The sequence below is a fragment of the Saimiri boliviensis genome, chromosome 12 (genome assembly GCF_048565385.1).
Source record: "Saimiri boliviensis isolate mSaiBol1 chromosome 12, mSaiBol1.pri, whole genome shotgun sequence".
Taxonomy (NCBI): domain Eukaryota; kingdom Metazoa; phylum Chordata; class Mammalia; order Primates; family Cebidae; genus Saimiri; species Saimiri boliviensis.
The window spans coordinates 106,435,003-106,454,561 of record NC_133460.1 but is presented as its reverse complement, the minus strand read 5'-3'; the positions used below and the strand labels follow the sequence as shown (position 1 = coordinate 106,454,561).

At 50.2% G+C, this 19,559-nt stretch overlaps 1 protein-coding gene across 23 annotated transcripts in view; it reads right to left on the bottom strand.

The window, feature by feature from the left end:
* TACC2 (transforming acidic coiled-coil containing protein 2) overlaps nucleotides 1-19,559 on the bottom strand; it is a 254,931-nt gene that overhangs the window by 29,212 nt on the left and 206,160 nt on the right. For 12 of the 23 annotated variants that reach the window (XM_074383003.1, XM_074383020.1, XM_074383016.1 and 9 more), the window contains 5 exons: nucleotides 11,958-13,269; nucleotides 9,975-10,010; nucleotides 7,933-7,993; nucleotides 6,573-6,774; nucleotides 390-451 (listed from right to left, as the gene is read on the bottom strand). In XM_074383003.1, coding sequence (XP_074239104.1) covers nucleotides 390-451; nucleotides 6,573-6,774; nucleotides 7,933-7,993; nucleotides 9,975-10,010; nucleotides 11,958-13,269 — 1,673 coding nt within the window. The remainder of the gene's footprint in view (nucleotides 1-389; nucleotides 452-6,572; nucleotides 6,775-7,932; nucleotides 7,994-9,974; nucleotides 10,011-11,957; nucleotides 13,270-19,559) is intronic. The other 11 variants (XM_074383022.1, XM_074383012.1, XM_074383019.1 and 8 more) reach the window with 2 other exon arrangements.

The following is a 19,559-nucleotide window of genomic DNA, read 5'->3' as shown; positions in this document are numbered from 1 at the left end:
AAGGGAAAGGCTTATTGCCCAGAGAAAATATTCAGTTACTTAAAACAATGTCTCAAAAACAGCTAATAGTATACCTAAAAAACAACCAACACTTTTTTTTTTTTTTTTTTAAAGAAATTGCTAGCTCTTTCTCAGTCTGGGAAAGTAATTCTGCAGGACATCTAATTGCATTCTATCATTTTCTCCCTGAAAATGCCAAACAAAGTGGAATGAGTACAAACCTCAAACCTCCCCAGCCCCAGTCCATCATTGGTGTGCACCCAGAAAGCTGTGGGCACAAAGAGCGCTCGATTTGGGGCCTGAGCTCCCAGAGATGCTCTGCACAGGGGAGGAGGCCCCTGCAGGCAGGAAAGCAAGTCCCCTAAGTGGCCCGAGGCAGAAGAACTTACAGGTAAGGAGGAGCCAATTTTTTCCATATATTCAATTTCATAGGAGTTTCTGTAATCCAACTCTGCAAAAAAACCAAACACAAACACAAAAACAAAAAATGACATTAGTGCCAGTAGAAAAAAATGGGAAGATTTGCGCCAGGCAGGGTGGGTGCCACCACAGGACTCTGGGCTATCGGATGGTGCCCACTGCCTAGAGACTTCTGATATAGCCTGAAGAAAAGGATCAGCTTGGCTATTTTCACACAATCAGTAAATGTCTTGCTGTAAAAGCACTTCTGCCATTAGGGAAGCTAAGGAATTCCATGGCACGACCAAACAGCCCGAGTGTGGCCAGACCTGAGCGCTCTGCGCTGAGTGTTCCTATAAGACAGCACGTGCATTCCGGGTGCTGGTTTCCTCTGTAACTCTCACGTGCAACACATGGAATGACACATCCTCATGACGTTTTGGAATTGGACCCTTACTTGTTCCTCTCTGGGTATTCAGCTGTGGCCACGCTCTGAAGTGAGGGAAAACCGGTATCGTTCCTTCAGTGCTGCTGGTAAGAGAAGCTTTGCAAGTCATCTGGAGCCTTTCCCAGGGGTCTACCAGTGTCTACAGGGCTGGCCCAAATCCATTTTCAAACTCGAAGACTAGTAAAGTCCAATGGATGGAGAAATGTTCTGTTTCAAATTGATTGGAGAAAATCCCATACACTCAATGAAGACGGGAAACACCACTGCCTGCCTCCAGTACCTGGAAACTGAGCTGACGCTAAACTAACTCCCTGTCTAGCAAAGAGATGGAGTGCCTCCTATATGCTCTGCACTGTGTGGGGCATAGTGGATACAGTAGTGAATGAGACCAGCAGCCACTTCTGTCGCCTTAGAAGCCACAATCTAGAGCTTCCAGATGCCCCTTTTCTACTTAAAAAGAAATCCAGCGGTGAAGAGTGACCTGCTCAGAAACCCACTGTAAAAAAGCATCAGTGGCAATCCATAAAGTTTAATCTTTCAACTTTTTAAAAGATGAAAATAAATATAAATAGCAGATCTGGTTTAAAGCCTCTTTATTTCTGCCTATTATTAAAAGCATCATCAAAAAAAATATGAGCTTTAAAAGGACACATTTCCTGGAAGACTGTCTTAAAACCTGCAAATGGCTGAATAACTACTTAAACAAGTGGACAATCTTTCTGGAATCCCTGAATCTCCCTTGGTGGGCTAAACATACCCTTCTAGTCTGCATGGCCAGCTCATGAGATTGAAGACAGTTTTGTGGATTAAAGGACAGAAAGACCTGTTTCATCCTGAATAGAGATGAGTAGAGAAAGTGTTTCTGACTCTCACACCAAGCCTGAACCCCAGGGTCTGCCCCAACTTAAGACACAGAAGCATCAATTTGTAAAGACTTCATCTCCTCCTCACCTTAAAAATGAGAAGCAGGACAGGGCACAGTGGCTCACACCTATAACTCCAAAACTTTGGGAAGCTGAGGCTGGTGGATCATTTGAGGTCAGGAGTTCGAGACCAGCCAGGCCAACATGGTGAAATCCCGTCTCTACTAAAAACACAAAAATTAGCCAGTTGCACACCTGTTGTCCCAGCTACTTGGGAGGCTGAGGCAGAAAAATCACCAGAACCCAGGAGGTGGAGGTTTCAGTGAGCTGAGATCGCACCACTGCACTCCAGCCTGGGCAACAGAGCGAGACTGTCAAAAAAAAAAAAAAAAGAGGGGGAAGCAGGAGAAAAACAGGGATGGATGAGGTGATGTTTAGGGTCTCCTCCTGATCTATCACTTCCCAGGTAGAGAACCCTAGGACTACCAATTTACTGTTCTATTATAAACTGTTTAAGTTGAGATAATAAAAGTGAATCATCTGCCTCTTCCAAGGTATCATTACAATTGCCAAGGCATTATATGCTCTAAATTATTTAGCAGAAATCTCTCAGCACACTCCAATACAGCACAGGGCACCCAGGAGGCACGAATGAGCAACAGACCACTGCAGAGATTTCTCAGGGACCGTGGCCCCAGTTGAGTACCCAGCTCTAGTTACCAGCTTGCCTCAGTGATGCGTCCCACTTGGAACCTCAGCTCTTCTAGTGGCTGAATCTGGGTGAGTTTTAGGTCACGGATCTCACTCACCTGCCTTCTCTGCTACCTGCCAAAAGGAAATCCCTTCCCACTGTCCCGTGTCCCCGACTCCTCCCATTAGAAGGAGCAACTGACAGTGCAAAAGTGGGGTTCTCTGACACCCAGAGAAGTGTTTGCATTTGTAAGATGCCTGGTGTCAGGAGGCCTACAGTCTTCCCCGTCAATCCCAGGTGAGTGGCGGCGCCTGGAGATGCTCCTTCAGAACATGCCCTGCTTGTTGCAATCACAGTCATTTGGGGCCCTGATTTATAATTTCCAAAATGGCCTGGACAGGATGTAAGAAAAATGAGTACCTCCTCCTGTCATCTTGGGTGATCTCTGATATATTTTGAAGAAGTCTTTCTGAAGTTGGTTTTCAGGATCTCACTCATCTGCTTCAAATCCTAAGCCTCAAAGGGCAGACCCGGGAGTGAAGCCACATCCAATTTCAGCCCCATTTTCACACCATGCCACATAAAGCTGGCAGGCCAGGAAGGGTGACGCCAACATACCAAGTGGCACATCACATTCTCAACTGGAAAAGATGGCCCTTGCTAACGTGTGTGGCTGCTCCTATCGGAAGAGCCTCAGCTATTGTTCATGGGTCCTGTCATTCCTGAGGGCTGCTCTTGGTAATCACTTCATACGAGGGCACTGCACAGCGAGAGGGCTGGAGTGTTTCTTTCATCTGACTAATTGTTGGGCTCTTGCTGGGAACGGGTAAGAGCCCCGTGCAGAAGCCAGAAGGAGGCTGCTGAGTCCCCGTCTCCGTTCCCAGGATCAGGGAAGCCAACTCCCCCGATGTCACCTTGCCTGTTGACTTATCCACCAAGTGGAGCTCAAAGTGCCTAGTTTTGTAGGCTGAAATGAAATGCTGTAAGATAAAAACCCTTCAATGGGTGACACACATGGAAAGGGGTGTGATCAGATCTATTCCTGCTCATGACTAATATTTCTGGAACTTTTAACCTAAGTAACATTATGTTATGGAAGAAAAGAGCCCAGGGAAAGAGGCAGGGAGGCTGCCTCCAGCTTCCCCACTGTCACCCTTCTAAGGGTGACATTTAGAAATTTCTTATCAAGCTCAAGCGATGCCGCTCACCATAGGTGCTATCAAAATGGCAAGCCTGAATTCCTGAGCTCTGCAGTGCCACAGTGGTGGTGCCTGACCTCAGAGAACAGCTGGGGCTTCCAAGGAGGGCACGTTCCCCTCTGTGAGAGGCAGGAAGGAGAACCTAACAGAGCCGTGTCAAAGGACACAGGGAGACGGAATGACCACCGAAGAGTCTCTGAGACTTGTGAATGAGGTACGTATTAGGTCTAAAAGTACTGTTAGGATTTTTAGATTTTTCTAAGAAAAAAATGCTTTGGTTCCTGACCATAAAACTAAAGACATACATGTATCAAAATCATATGGCTAGTTCAGGCTGGCTTCTTCTTCTCTTTTTCTTTTTTTTTGAGACAGTCTCACTCTGTCACCCAGGCTGGAGTGCAGTGGCATGACCTCAGCTCACTGCAACCTGCACCTCCCAGGTTCAAACAATTCTCCTGCCCCAGACTCCTTAGTAGCTGGGATTACAGGTGCCCACCACGACTGGCTAATTTTTGTATTTTTGGTAGAGATTGGGTTTCTCCATGTTGGTCAGGCCGGTCTCAAACTCCTGATCTCAAGTGATCTGCCTGCCTCAGCCTCCCAAAGTGCTGGGATTACAGGCGTGAGCCAGCACGCCCGGCCCCAACTTCAGGGTGGTTTCTAAATGCTTTTCTCTGACATTTAGAAATTTCTTATAAAGCTCAAGAGATGTGACCCACCATAGGTGCTATCAAAATGGCCAAGTCTGATGCTTGTACTCAAATGTCGCTTGCTGCCTCCGGGATGAAAACCTCTTTCCCGCAGCCCTCCACACCTGATGCAGGTGATACCCATCGAGAGATCAAATAGCTGGGTTGACACTACTAAGCTGTGGACCTGCCTGAACCTTGTATGAACTTTTTTTCACAAACCTGTCTTTAGCCCCAATGATGCTGAGGGTGCTGCGAGGAACAAAGATGAACCTGACAAAAGTTCTTGCCTTCAGGAAACATACAAGCTAGCTGGGAAGCAAGAAATGCACACACATCGTCATTATGGTGTTATGTGCCCCCAACTCGGCCCAGACCAAGCACTAAAGGTGAGCAGAGCCAGGAGCAGATGTCCAGGGAAAGGCTGGGAGGGGACAGCACTAAGGAAAGGGTGGGAAACAGGGATGAGGTGAGGGAGTGCAGTGTGGGTTGGGGTAAGGGTGTTCCAGCAGGTGGGGTCTGCAGCAGCACTGCAGAGGCAGCTGAATGAGGGGTGTTCCAGGAAAAGACTTCTGCCTCAGATGCAGGTGCAGAGGAAAATGAGGATCCAAGGGAGGCTGAGGCCAGATCGTAGGGCCTCTGGGGTCGGGTTAGAGCAAGATGTCCACTCTCTAATTTTTTTTTTTGGAGACAGAGTCTCACTGCCACCCAGGATGGAGTATAGTGGCACAATCTAGGCTCACTGCAACCTCTGCCTCCTGAGCTCAAGCAATCCTTCCCTCTCAGCCTCCTGAATAACCAGGACCACAGGCACATACCACCATGCCCACCTAATATTTTGTACTTTGAGTAGAGACAGGGTTTTGCCATGTTGCCCAGGCTGGTCTTGAACTCCTGAGCTCAAGTGATCTGTTTGCCTCAGTCTCCTAAAGTGCTGGGATTACAGGCGTGAGCCACTGCGCTTGGCCAAGATGGTCACTTTTAGACCTCTCAAACCCCAAGCCAGAGGGCCAACCTGACAGCCAACCGAAAGGCTCCGTTTTATGCAAAACAAAATGCCAAGAAGTGAAAGTACACATAATTTGGGTCACCTTTTCATTGTCAACTTTACAAAGGCAGTTTTGGGTAGGGGGAAGAATCCAATATTCTGAAAAATATGAAACAGATCTACCATAAATGTACACTGGTAACATTCCAAGCCCTTGTGGGCACAAAGCAAACCAGGGAGAGAGGCCTGACTGTGGAATAACGTCCAGAAGAAGGTGGGGGGTTTTTGAGTTACAATTAAAACCCACTTGCACCCTCATAACACTACTACCCCACCCAGACAGGGAGGGAGGAAGCAGTTTAAAGGAGATCTTAGTCTCTTACTAGCAGCAAAGAAGTGGAGACCAGACGTTCATGTGTGATCTTCTTCACAGCGATTTCTACTCGGTTAAAAAAAAACTTAGAAATCTGCTGGGTACAGGCTGGCCTGTAATCCCAGCACTTTGGGAGGCCAGGTGGGTGGATCACGAGGTCAGGAGTTTGAGACCAGTCTGACTAACATGGTGAAACCCCATCTCTACTAAAAATACAAAAAATTAGCCAGGCGTGGTGGCACATGCCTGTAATCCCAGCTACTCGAGAGGCTGACACAGGAGAATCCGTTGTACCCAGGAGATGGAGGTTGCAGTGACAGAGATTGCACCACTGCAATACAGCCTGGATAACAAGAGTGAAACTCCATCTCAAAAAAAAAAAAAAAAAAAAAAAGGAGGATATTAATGGAATAAGCAGTTTCTGGAGCCCATTTCTGAGGAGGGAATCAGTCCTCTTAGCAAGCCTAGGGTGAATCTCTGGTTTGAGGCTTGATTAAAAGGTGTGGCCATAGTGTCTGAACACCATATGGGGCCTGGGAATAATGGTGGCACCCAGCGACTCCAGGTCAGTGACCTATACTGAGAGTTTGACTTGAATGACACTCCCTTGGAGCTGTTTACCAAAATCACAGAGGGGACGTAAGCCACGGGCAAAGCTCATGTGGGCGCTCAGGACCCGCTTGATGGAGTCCTGAGGTGGAGTCAGAGGGCACCATGCCAGCTCTTAGCAGGAGTCATGGGTCAAGGGACAGCTGTTTCAAGTCTCAGCCTGAGCTTCAAGTGCAGCAGGAGACGTGCAGATGCTCTCACATAATGATCCCATGGTTACCTGGCTGAGAATTTTCTCTCCTGGCCTTGGGCTCCCTAGGGCCAGTATTCTCCGAGGCAGAGTGGGGGTCCGGCTGGCCACGGAGTTGCTTACCCTCAGTGGGGGAACTGAACTTGGTCTCGTTTACAAAGGTGGACAGGTCCGAGGGCTGCGGGTAGTCCTGCTTGTCAGCCTCCAGGTCTACTGTCATGCACGTCCACTTCTGGTTGGTGACTGCCAGCTTTTCCTCATCTGTGGCGTGGACCACTGCAGAGATCACCGGTGGCGTTTCTGGTGTAGCAGCTGGGGTGGGGTCCTGCAAAGAGAAGAAAAGCAGTTTCTCGTCTCGTCAGACTCTTGGTCAGAAACTGCTTCCACCCCACAGTTCTGGGGCCCCGTGAGTCAGGACACGTCTTGGTCACAGTCCTCTGCACGCTCTTCTCTGACTCTGCTCCAAATAGTCCATTAAGGAAGGAGATGGACATACAGATTCTTCTATGAATCTCCTTTTGTGATGGTTTGTTTCAGGGAGTAACCATTACTTTTTTTAAAAATCAGGATTTTATGTCTTGGTTACTTGCTAGTTTTATGACTGATTACTGTGCGATGCTCAGACAGGGCTTCGGGCCTACACATCAATATCACCAGAGTCACCTGACACTCATCACACTAGTCCCTGGAGGCAGAAAAGGGGGATCTTATCTCCATTTCCATGGGAGGGTGTGACATGGAGGAGGGCAGGGTGGGGGTGGAGCTGCAGCTGGGACCTGAGCCCCCTCCCCAGGGCTGAGTGCTTCCCTCCACTGCCCCCCACCCTGGCCAGGGTCTGCAGGCTGGGGCTTTGCTGGCTCAGACTTGGAGGGGTAGGAGGTTTGCTTGTTCTATGATCCAGAAATTAGCCCTAGACATATGACTGACAGGCTTGAGGAAAATCTTCCTTGGTCTGGAAACAGCGTAGAAGAAATGGAATACATCTGACGGAGGAACTGGTGAGAGGGACTCTAATAAAGAAAGAAAGCAAGCCCCACTTCTTTGGGGTGGGGTTCCCTTTTCTTCCCACACCAATTTGGATGCACAATGCATGCTCCTGAAGCATGCTGAGTTTTGTTTGTTTTTTTTTTTACCCTCCCACTGCGTATTCATTCATCTCAAGAGTCTCTCCACTCAACAGTACTGGAAGTTCACAGCAGGTGAACTGGCCTGAATGGAGAATGGGTCCTCTAGAACCCAACTAACATTTTTACTGAATATCTTCCTACTCTCGGGACACACTATGATCTTCTGCAAAGTGAAGAGATCAAAACAACGTCTTGCAAATGCGAGGGATCCCCACAGAGGAGGCAAGAAGAGGGTCTTGCAAACATGATCTTGGAAGCATGCCCAGGATGAGTGGAAAGCAAAGCTTTGTCAACAAGAAAGAAAAACCACCGGGGGTGGGGGGGCATAAAACCATCATGATCAAAGAACACTGTACCTGGGAAGGTGGATCAGAGAGAGGAGACCGTTTTGGCGACTTTTTCACCCTAAATGTGTCACTGGAAACAAAATGGAAAATGTAAACACAACAAGCAGAGGAACGGGACACTCCAGAGCAGTACAGAGCGGACCGAAGCTACTGCCTCTGCGGAGCCATCTGGCCCAGGCCACCCTCCCACCTCCGCCACTCCAGCATCAGCGAGAAGACGGCCACTACCCATTCTCGCTTTTTAACAGCTGTTACTTTTGCCCCCAAGGGAAAGATCCATCAAGCTGGAAATCTTGGACGAGATGCCATTTTGGAGAACTGACCCAGAAAATGAAGATAAATTTAACTCAATGTTTTTATTTCATAAAGCAAATTTTTGGTGAGCAGATTAATTTATCTGGAGTCTTCCAGGAATGTCAACCCAACTAAGGTTAGGCTCAGGACACCAATTTACAGACGGGCAAGGCAACACTTCAGTTAACGAACAACTGAAGGGGCCCACACAGAAATAAAAGTTTGGGGTCCTCAGGGGGAACCTGCTGAATCCTCTCGATCACAGGATCTTTGAGCTCAACGGATTCCCACGCTCTGAAGGCTTCTAGGTGGAATCCTGACTAAAGGCAGGGCTGGGAGAGGTGATTCTTTTACGTCTTTTCCTGACCATGGTGAACAGACAAGATTCACAGCTCTTTTCTCCCTTTCTTTCTCCTTCACATGAATGGGGGGCTGAGGCAGAGGAAACACCAGATCAGACTCCAGAAGGCTCAAGCAAGCGGATCCCAGGAGGAAGGGATGACTGTAGCCTGAGCAGTTCCACTCAATCCATCGTGCAGATGTCAGAATGGGGGCTCTTTCCACCCTGCAGACTGGCCCTGCCCCTGTCCCCAGCCCCTCCCTGGGATGGCCCCACTACCAGCAAAGCAAAGGCTCTGGGGGGTGCTCCCTTTCCTTAGATCCCACCCCCTCCCCTGCTTTCGACATTAACTGAGTGGGCAGAGCAATTTGGCATTCAAGTTCCTTCCTTGTGTTCTCTCAAATCACTCCAACAATGGCATTTAATCATGAAAAAAAAATACTATAAATGGCTATTTACAGCATTGATGACATTTGCCATTAAAACAGTGCAGCCACAGCTTGAAGCATATATTTATTCATGCATATAAATATATAACCATAAATTTTATAGTTGCTGGGTGGCTCAAAAAGAGTGAAGAAATCCCTTGGGCAGAAGAGAGCCTGACAGACTCCACCCTATCCTGGGACTGCTGGCCACCTGGGATGAGGCCAGCTTCCCTTGTAAGGACAGGGAGAAGGTATATGCCTATGGACCCCCCAGAGCTGCCCACAGATCCCTCCTGGCCAGGGGAGGCAAAGCAGCAGAGGCACAGAAATGGTCAGCTCTGTTTCTACTGACAGGTGGCAGGGTGACCCACGGATGACAGATGAGGCATGCCGATACCCAGCCAGGTCCTGGGTGACTGAGGATGCAGGCCTGGGGCAGCCTGGCGATGGCTCTCAGCCATGTGCTCCACTCTGCGCTGACCCTGCATTTCAGGGCACTCTACAGGCCTCAATTTGGAACAGCCCAAACGTTTCTGCTTTACATGTTAGCAGGAAAAGCCATGGCCGTCACTGCCTGTGGTTAGACTGGCCGGTTATTTTAACGTGAAGCCCCAGGAGTGTTGAAAGCAATCGCCCACTAGCCCAATTTAAAATGAAAGAATGCAATGAAGAGTTAAAAAAAAATTGCACGATTTCAGATGAAGACATCCAATATGCGAGGGAGGGGAAAAAGTTCCATTCCTGATAAGCAGGCAGATGCTGGATGATCGCATTTTCACAGCCAAGCAATCTCTTAAGCGAATCACTATGAAACAGAAAAGTAATCTTTGCTACTGGGGAGCCCCATGCCACATCATTCCCAGGTCCACCACAGAAATACATCAGTAGCAGCCATAGAGGGAAAATTAAAAAGAGCTTGGAAGCAGAAACAAAAGGCAGAAAAACAAGCACATTGGGCATAAGAGGCAGATTGCATTAAATTTACTTACAACAGAGAACACACAGACATCACATCTTCAACCATCCTAAGACAAGAAGACAAAGAAAAAGAGAGACAGACAGAAGGAACTGACAAAAAAGATAAATCTGCAGGTAACTGGTTATTAACGGGTTAGGATATGGCAGCCATTGCTATAGGGTCTACTTCTGAAGCTGGACAGCGCCCCAGCTTTTTGGAAGGGGCTGCTGGGGAACAGCTTCCTCTCTTGGTTCTAATGATCCCACAAAGTACTGGCGCCCCAAGAGCTTTATCAGACCTGTGCAGGGTCTTCCAAACCAAAGTCCTTATCTGCACTAGAGGTGAGACCACAAGCTGGGTAAACTTCCCCGATCCCTGTTAGCTCTGATGTTCAAACAAGAAAGTGGCTGGGGGCACCTATGAGACACAGACTATATCTCAGAGGAGGAGGGGGTGGTGGCCGTGGTCGGCTCTCACTCCACAGATGGGAGAGCATGGCTTTGCAGTCCAGGCATGTCAGACTTCTATTCCAGGCTTGAAATAGTTTCCAACATGAATTCTAGGCCGTCTCTAGGAAGGATCTAGTTGGGTAACTGAAAAAAAAAGTCCCCATTTTGGCCAGGATGGCCTCCAGCAACCACTGGACAGTGGCAGGGTAATCCAAGGTCAAACCCTGCTGTCAAACCTCCTCTCGGGAGGCCCTGCGTTCTTCTCAGATGTTCAATGTTAGGGGGAGACCAGAATGGGAGGTAAACGTGTCACCCTGTCTCTTTCGTGCCAGGCAGACCCAGAGGGGCCAGCGCTGTGGTCTTTCCCCAGGAGACTGATCTCCACAGCCTTTTAAAATTATTGACAATACTTCCCATAAGAGTAAGGAAATCGCCAAGCTATTAACCACAGGGGCCACGTAATAAAGGGCCAGCAACCATCCATGTGAGAGCAAGTCTTGGGATGAATTCTAGAGCCACGGGTGTTTGGGATTTAAGCACAGTGTACTTGGCCAAGTGTCTGTGGACCACAGAGCCGTGGACTAATGATTTCTTGGGGATTGTGGGGATTTCCTCCCTGCTTTCAGGTTCCATTTATCTCTTCAGAACTTACAGGGGTTTTGTCTATAGAAGATGAGAGAAGAGAGGGAAGGAGACAGTGGAGTATTTCATTTTATTTATTTATTTTTTTAGATGGAGTCTTGCTCTGTCGCCCAGACTGGAGTACGGTGGCCTGATCTTGGCTTGCTGCAACCTCCGCCTCCCAGGTTCAAGCAATTCTCCTACCTCAGCCTCCCGAGTAGCTGGGATTACAGGCACCCGTCACCACACCCAGCTAATTTTTGCATTTTTAGTAGAGACAGAGTTTTCACACATTGGCCAGGCTGGTCTCAAACTCCTGACCTCAGGCAATCCACCCACCTCAGCCTCCCAAGATGCTGGGATTATAGGTGTGAGCCAGCACACCTGGCCAAAGAGGGGTATTTCTTATGGGCTGGTTGGCATGCAGCAGAAAAGGGCCCAGGCCACATGTCTCATTCCTGGGCCTTCTGGAACCTACTATGTTTGCCTCCTGGGCTAATGTGTCATTAATAGGCAGAAACAAATTCTATACATTTTAATATTTTAAAGGGTGTATCTCCTAGCTTCTCCAAAAGGCAACTAGTTACCAACAGAGGGATTGACCAGATCTTCAAGGGAACTTTTAGCCATGGGGTCTCCCAGATTGCCCTGGAGTTGAACATCAGGTCTTTGGCTAAAAGTAAAGCTCTAGAGCACTGATTTATGAAAGCAAAAGACCAAGGACACAAAGGGGTATGTGGATGGGAAAATACCTCCACTCTGATGGCAGAGAGGAAGGAAAACACAAATATTGTCTGCCTGGTGCAACGGCTGCAAGCGTGGCATCATCACAGCACCCAGGGGCAAGGTTAGGGCAGTCAAAGGTTATCCAGGCACATGACCAAGGGTCACAGCCAATGCGCACCCCCGCCTCCGATCCTTACCACCTCCACCCCTGAACTTACGTCTTGAGGGGCGTCTTCTTCTTCTTGGCGGGCTTGTTTAGCCCATCTCCGTCCACTCCATTGGCTTCGATAGCACTGGCTGGGATCTCAAAGGAGGCTGGGGATTTAGAAGGTGAGCTGGGGGTCTTAGAGGATGTCTTAAAGGGGTCAACGGACTCCTCACAGGTGTCTGGGTCAAAGTTGTACGATTGTTGGGGCAGTTTGGGAGACTCCTGCATTTTTGAGGTGGAAGAAAAAGGGTTAAAATTGGGGTCATCCCACTTGTCAATATCAAAGGTGTAAGTACCTTTAGCAATGGGGATGTCATTGGGTTCAGCAGGGGATCTGGGAGGTGAGGCAGGAGTGTTGTCAAGTTTCTCGGGTGTCTTTTTCATCTTTGGCCTCCTCAGGGGCATTTTGGCAACTGGCTTTTTGCCTATCTTTTTGGTAGGAGGGGGGTTTTCCTGCTGGTCGTCCCAACTACCCTTGTCCTCAGAATAGTCAAACTCCAGCCTCACGGACAGCCCTTTGGCTGGAGAGTCCTCTTGCCCTCGGCTATCTGATGGGGTTGCCTCCCCTGCCTCCGGGGCCGTGGTAAGAGGCAGCGTCTTCCTCCCGACGGGGGGTGAGTTCTGCACTCTGCCACCTCCAGAAGCTGGGGGGACAGCCCCTTCCACACTCTCTGAGTCCGGAGGGCAGGCAGCTTTGGGCCCCGTGGCAGGCTCGAGGGGCGTCTCCTCCAATGAGGCTGGGCCAGGACCTTCCGTCTTGGCAGAGTCCGTCTTCGTCTCAGATGCTAGATTCTCCTCCCTGGGGACGGGGCTCTCTTCGTCTGGCTCCTGTTGCGTCTCCTGCACTGGGGGGGTCTCTGTGGGTTTCTTGGTGGTCTGTTTCTTTTTTAAGGAAGGCGGCCTCGGTTTTTTAGTTCGCTTAAGGGTACTGGAAGCACTGCTGGAGCCAGTGCTGTAGGCATCTGGGGCGAGGGCCACGGCCTCAGGATTGCCTGAGGAAGAAGCACCATCAAAGTCACTGGCTTGCAGGCTGAGCGACCGGGACAGTGTAGACTTGGAGATGGGGACGGAATCCGTGGACTTCCTCCGTGTGCTCGCTTTGCCCTCCTGATTCTTCGCGTCTGAGGCACGGGGCTCCAAGGTCTGAAAGGTATCCACGAGCTCAATGTTGTCAAAGTCCAAGTTGTAAGTCCCGCTGCTGGCTATCGGCTTGTCTTCATCGAAGACGGCAGAGAAGGAGTGTGACGGGGGACGGAAGGGACTTCCTTCCACCGAGTCGCTCCGTGGACCATCGGGGACGGGGACTGTCTCAGAACCACATCCTGAGGAAACAGAGACAAAGCCGTCAATTACAGACATAGGACACACTGGGGCACCTCTCCTCGTGTGCTAGAAAAACACCCTCTAGCAAAGGGTGACAAACCTTGGCCCCAGACCCCCCCAGCGCACTACTGGGTACACTACTTGGATACAGATCCTGACCTACCCATTATTAGCTGGAGACCCAGGCAAGGCTTGCCCAGAGTTCCCTCATCTATACAATGAGGGTGATAAGGACTGATTAAAGAACAGCTCAGAGCATTCGTTAAAAGACGCTCATCAAGTGCCTAATTAAGACCAGGCACAGTTCTAGGTACCATAGATTCAACAAAGAACAGAAATAGACAAAATTCTTCCCTTTCTGGAAGTTAGATTCTTCAGGGGAAGGCAGTGAATAAAGCAATAAACAGGACAGGGCCTGGTGTCTCACGCCTGTAATCCCAGCACATTGGGAGTCCGCGGCAGGCAGATCACTTGAGGTCAGGCGTTTGAGATTAGCCTGGTCAGCGTAGTAAAACCCTGTCTCTACTAAAAAAGTACAAAAATTAGCCAGGCATGGTGCTGTCCACCTGCAATCCCAGATACTGCAGAGGCTGATGCAGGAGAATCGCTTGAGCCCAGGAGCTGGAGGTTGCAGAGAGCTGAGATCACACCACTGCACTTCAGCCTGGACAACAGAGTGAATGAGACTCTGTCTCAAAACAAACAAACAAAAACAAAAAGCAAAACAAACTGTACAGAATTTCAGAGGGTGACACACGTTAAGGAAAAAATAAAGCCAGGAGAGTTTCACTTTTAAAATAAGGTAATCGGGCAAGATCTTCCGAAGAGACATCTGAACAAAGACCAGAATGAAGGTAAATCCTTGAACCAGGAGGACTCCTGGGGAGGAAGCATCCTGGGCAGAGGGAACAGCGCGTGTAACAGCCCTGTGGCAGGAGCACCCCTTGCGTGTTGCAGAAATAGCGAGGAGGCCAGTGTGGCTAAAGCCAGGGTCAGGAGTGGGACAGCAGGACAGAGAAATCCTGCAGGAAGGCATAGGGTGTCTTCCGTAAATATTAACAGCAGCCACAGCCACCAGCAAGCCTGTTCTGGATGACTCAGAGCCACGGTGAAGGACAGGGGCCTTTCCACGGAGGCCCCCGGCACCTGCGGTGGAACTGCTGTCTGCCACCTGCAGCTCCAGCCGTAACCTCTCCTTTAGTCCTGTCCGCCTCTCCTCGGCCTTGCCCCTCGCCTCTTCTCACTGCTCTCCTAGCTGCTTCCTCTCAGCTTTTCTACCTCATCAGATGCTGCCAGCCCAGGAGGTCGCTCCTATTTCCCCAACACACCGCAGATGCCGCACACGCCGGCAAAATGATGCTCAAAGGTCCCACCCCTACTCCCCATGGGGATCTGGCCGGCCCCAGCTTTGGCTCAGCTACTCTGGGTTCCGCTGGCACCAAGCGACGTCTTTCACGCATTTCTGAGTTCACAGCTGCTCCAGGCAGTCAAGAATGCCAGAAAATGGTTTGCCAGAAAACGAACAGTGTGTCATTGGACAAGAGGGCAAACACGACAAAGCGGTCTGCAGGGTCTGCAGGCCTCAGCACGGGGAGAACGCAGAGCCAGGACTAAACGGCACTGCCCGGGTAAGACCTGGGACAGCGTTTCCGACGTGTGCCTCACGACAGCTGGTCTGCCCCCAGCCCCCTTCCCCCTTCCCCCTTTGCCAGACAAAGAACAGGATGCTCAGCTGGATTTGAATTTCTGATAGAGGAACATGTTTTTTAATGTAAGTATGTCCCATATCTCAAGGATTCTTTGTTTATCTAAGATTCAGATTTAATGGGCACCCCGAATTTTCATTTGCTGAATCTGCCCTCTCACCCCAACAAACAACAAGGTTTGGAAAACGCACGATTAACCCCTGAACTGTCTCTTCCTGTCTATTTTCTCCGAGCAATTCATGTTCACGACTGCAAATCTCTGGGCAGTGAGTACTGTGCACAGTGCTTACCAAGCTTGGCTCCTAAGCACCTTTCTCCTGGAGTACCTGGCAGAGAAATCAGCTCACAACACAAAAAAAAACTTCAAGCTTCTTGAGTTTAAGGACCAGCCTTAGCTTTGTTTCCACCTTGACTGGTCACACTTTTTCTTACAGGATCAATAAACCCTTGGATTGAAAGCATCATTTGGAAGCACGTCTCTGAGCTGGTCCTGGTTTCAAGCCTCTCACTATCCTCTTCTCCACCCAGGGCCTACCTGGTGCAGTTGTCCTAAGTACAGAGCTCTTTCTACCAAATGGTTTCTAAAGCGCCCTTCTTCCTTCTCATTTCATAACGTGTTAACTCCCTTCTTTCTAAAATCAACTCCCTCCCAGTTTCCTCTAGGCCCTAGTACTCTCAAGTACCCCATCCTCCCACCAGCAGGGACCTCATCTTCCTGCTCTGTGATTGCCCCTGGATACACGGAGGGCACAGCGGACCAGGGGATGCTGAGGGGGACCAGGTGTTTTCAAATGAGCTTTGGCAGGAGGAAGAACGAGCCTCAGCCTATCCCGTCATTTCTAAAGCAAGGCCCACCAACACCAGCCTTCTCCCTCTCAGGCCGTTACACATGCCTCTGCAGCCTGCTGAAGGAGGCCTTCGGAGGCCCTTCAGATGTCAGCAGTAATCGCCCAACAATGAGCGGATAAGCAGCTCAACCAACTGCTCATTACTTCCTCCAGAAGAAAGAGCTCCCCGCCTGCTTAGCATGGCTTTCCTCCTTAACACTGACAAGCTCTCATTAGATCATCAGGAGCCAGGAAACCTCATCTTGCTGCAGGGTTTCTTATCCTTGGCATGATGGACATTTGGGGACAGTCAGGTTTTTATCCTGGGGGCTGTCCTGTGCCCTGTAGGGTGCTTAGCTGCATCCCTATCCTCCACACACTGGATGCCAGTAGTCCCCACCCCCTACCCCACTGTGACAATCAACACTGTCTCTAGACACTGCCATGTACCTTTGGTGGAGGCAAAATCCTCTCTGGTTGGGAACCAATGTCTTATTGTGTTGGTCAACAGAGCAGGCTGCTCGGCAGGGTCCCTCACAGGGTTAGAGGGTCTCCTGTGGTCACCTGGGTCCCCAGTCCTCCCTGCTGCCCTATTGGGTTTTTCTTTTTTCTTTTTTTGGAAAAATAGTCTCACTCTGTCACCCAGGCTGGAGTGCAGTGGTGCAATCTCGGCTCATGGCAACTTCCACCTCCCAGGTTCAAGTGATTCTCCTGCCTCAGCCTCTCGAGTAGCTGGGATTACAGGTATGTGCCACCACGTCCAGCTAATTTTTGTATTTTTACAAAAACAAAAAAATGTTTGGTCTCGAACTCCTGACCTTAAGCGATCTGCCCACCGCAGCCTCCCAAAGTGCTGGGGTGCTGGGACTGCAGGCGTGAGCCACCACGCCCGGCCTTCCCTACTGGATTTCTAAACATCCACATAGCACATCTGCATGAAGACAGATGCAGATGCAATCAACTGTGTGATTCATTTGTTCATTCCACAAATAACCCGGGATGCCTCCTAGACATCGGCCACTGTGGGATGTGCCATGGACATAGAGGTAAGGAAGGACAAGACCCCAGATGACTCCATCCACAACACTTCCTCCACCTCAACTCCATTGGCACAGATCTGGGCAGTGCCCTGAAGAACAGTGCCTTTGCATGCAGGCTCCAGGTTTCTGGCTCAGTCTGATGACAAAGTCAGCACCCGAGGCTCATCAGATGAAAAGGCTCACTAGGGTATCCCAGTTACATGAGCCTGCTGGGCTGCCATCACCAAGGACCACAGACTGGGCGGCTTAAACCACAGAAATGTCTTTGTCACGGTGCTGGCGGCTGGAAGTCCGAGGTCAAGGTGTCTTGGACAGCGGGTTTATCTCTCCTGAGGTCTCTCTCCTTGGTTTGCAAATGCCCTTTTCTCTGTGCGCACACCTGGTCCCTTCCTCTTCGAATAGGAACACTGGTTCCCATGGGGTTAGGGCACCGCCCGTATGAACCCGTTCAACCTTCACTGCCCCCTGTAAAGGTCCTCCCTGCAGTAATCACATTGGGGGTTGGGGCTTCAGCATCCAAATGTGGGGGCCACAATTCAGCCCACAGCACCAGTGCTGGGCAATACAACCCCCAAGTTGAGGGAAAGGCAATGTGTTAGCATGACAGGAGAGTCCCAGGAAAGGAAGAGAGCTAGGACAGGGCAGCCGACATCACCCAGCTGATGTCACCTTCTCCAAAGGCCACACTCTTAGCCTTGCTGGGCTGTTTCTCACAGGAGCACCTGCGGCAGTCACTGCACTGGTTCCTGTCCATCATCTCCTCCTTCACCCCATCTCCCAATGAGTTCACTCTGGGCAGGGATCCTTGGTGCCCAGAGGGCCAGAGGTGTGGCCCGGCACTCACAGACTCCTCTTAAGCTGGCACATCATGGGTACACGGTCTCATACACAGGGAGCATGGCTTTATATCTTCTAAGTATATAAATGCTGCCTTCAATTAGTAATATTTATTCTGGGAAAAGGTCTCTATTTTAAGTAGGCTAAAAAGACAGAAATAAAGCATTACTTGGTCTTTGTGTGGCATTTTGCTGGTGGCTGTGGGCAGCTCAGAGCAAGTCCATGATGAATTTAACATTTCCCAAATTTGCCTAGCCTGAGACACACCTGAGACACTCATTGAAGCCCCAGACTCCGCCTCCACCCGTCCCTTCCTCTGCAGAGCAGCAGTTCCTTCCGCAGGACTGGGGTGGGGCTCAGAGCCCACCTCGTAGCAGGTGCCACAGCTGCGTCTGCTCATCGGGAAGTCTGGAACTGGGCTGACTCACCTCATCCACTTCTCTCTGGGCCTAGCCTCACTTTTAAAACCTCCGGTGGGCAACACTTTAGTATTTGGCCACAAAAATGAGTGGGCTTTGAGGATGGGCCTTTGAGCTCCAATTCCCTATGTGGATTTCACCTCAGAATCGTGGGGCATCAGGTCTGCCGAAGTGCCAGGCAGAGGCTGTCCTTCAGTGCCCACTGTCCTCTGATGTGGGCCAAAACAGAGAGCTGGAGAAACCAAACCCAAAATTGCCCAGCAAGACAACAGGAGGCCTGTGCCATGGCTGCCTTCTGTCCTCAGACCAGTGGGTGTTCCGGCTCTCATGGAGACCCCACCGGGTCCCCGGAGCCCCCGCCCGCTGGGTCTGTGCTCCTCTGCTTACTGAGGTCTACCGTGCTCTCATATATCTGCTTTCAACTTCTGTTCAATTCCCAGAAATCAAGAGGGAGAAGTGCTGTGGAGGCATTGTGGGGACAGACAATTCCTGATCATGTTAACTCACTTAGTGATGAAGACATTGAATTCTCTTTATATAAACCAAATTGTTCCCAGCAGAGTTGGCCTCATGAGCATCTAAGTAACAGAGCCACAGTCAGGACGGGGAGAACCTAAGGGGAGGCTTTGCTAGGTAGGGTAGGAAGTAAGAAGGCAGCCAGGAGCACTGTCGGAGTGACAGCCCCACTGTGCTGCAGGGGCGGTTCAGACAGCTGGGACTTCAGCAGCTTTGGGCTGGTCCTGGCTCCACCTAGAACATGCCGCAGGTCACTATTTTGTTTTTAAAGAGACAGGGTCCCACTCTGTCACCCAGGCGGCAGTGCAGTGGCATTACCATAGTTCACTGCAACCTCAAACTCCCAGGCTCTAGTGATCCTCTCACCTCGCCCGCCTAAGTAGCTACCCAGACTCGTGCCACCATACCTGGCTAGTTTTTAAAGCTGGTCTCGAACTCCTGGGCTCTAGTGATCCTCCCACCTCAGCCTCCCAAAGTGCTGAGATTACAGGTATGGGCCACCATGCCCAGCCCACATGTCCCTCTCTGTCCTGCTTTGCTGACTGTCACTTCTCTCGTGTCAGCCAGAGATGAGCAACTTTCCCTGCCACGTCCCCACCTAGTGTCCTGATGGGGCTCTTCCCTGGTGGGTCACGGTCCCCCAGGCCAGGCCCCAGCATCAGCACAAGAGCTCTGTCGGTTTGCCGACTTAACTGCTCATTTGAAGGGAGAGGGAGAGGGCAATGGGGGAAATAGCACTGGCTGTGACCTGCGGCCACTCCTCATCCTTTACAAGCAGGCATGAAATGGGACACTTTGGAAAAGTGCTTTCTTTCTGTTTTAGACAGAGTCTGGCTCTGTCACCCAGGCTGGAGTGCAGTGGCACCATCTCAGCTCATGGCAACCTCTGACTCCCTGGTTCAAGCGATTCTCCTGCCTCAGCCTCCCAAGTAGCTGGGATTACA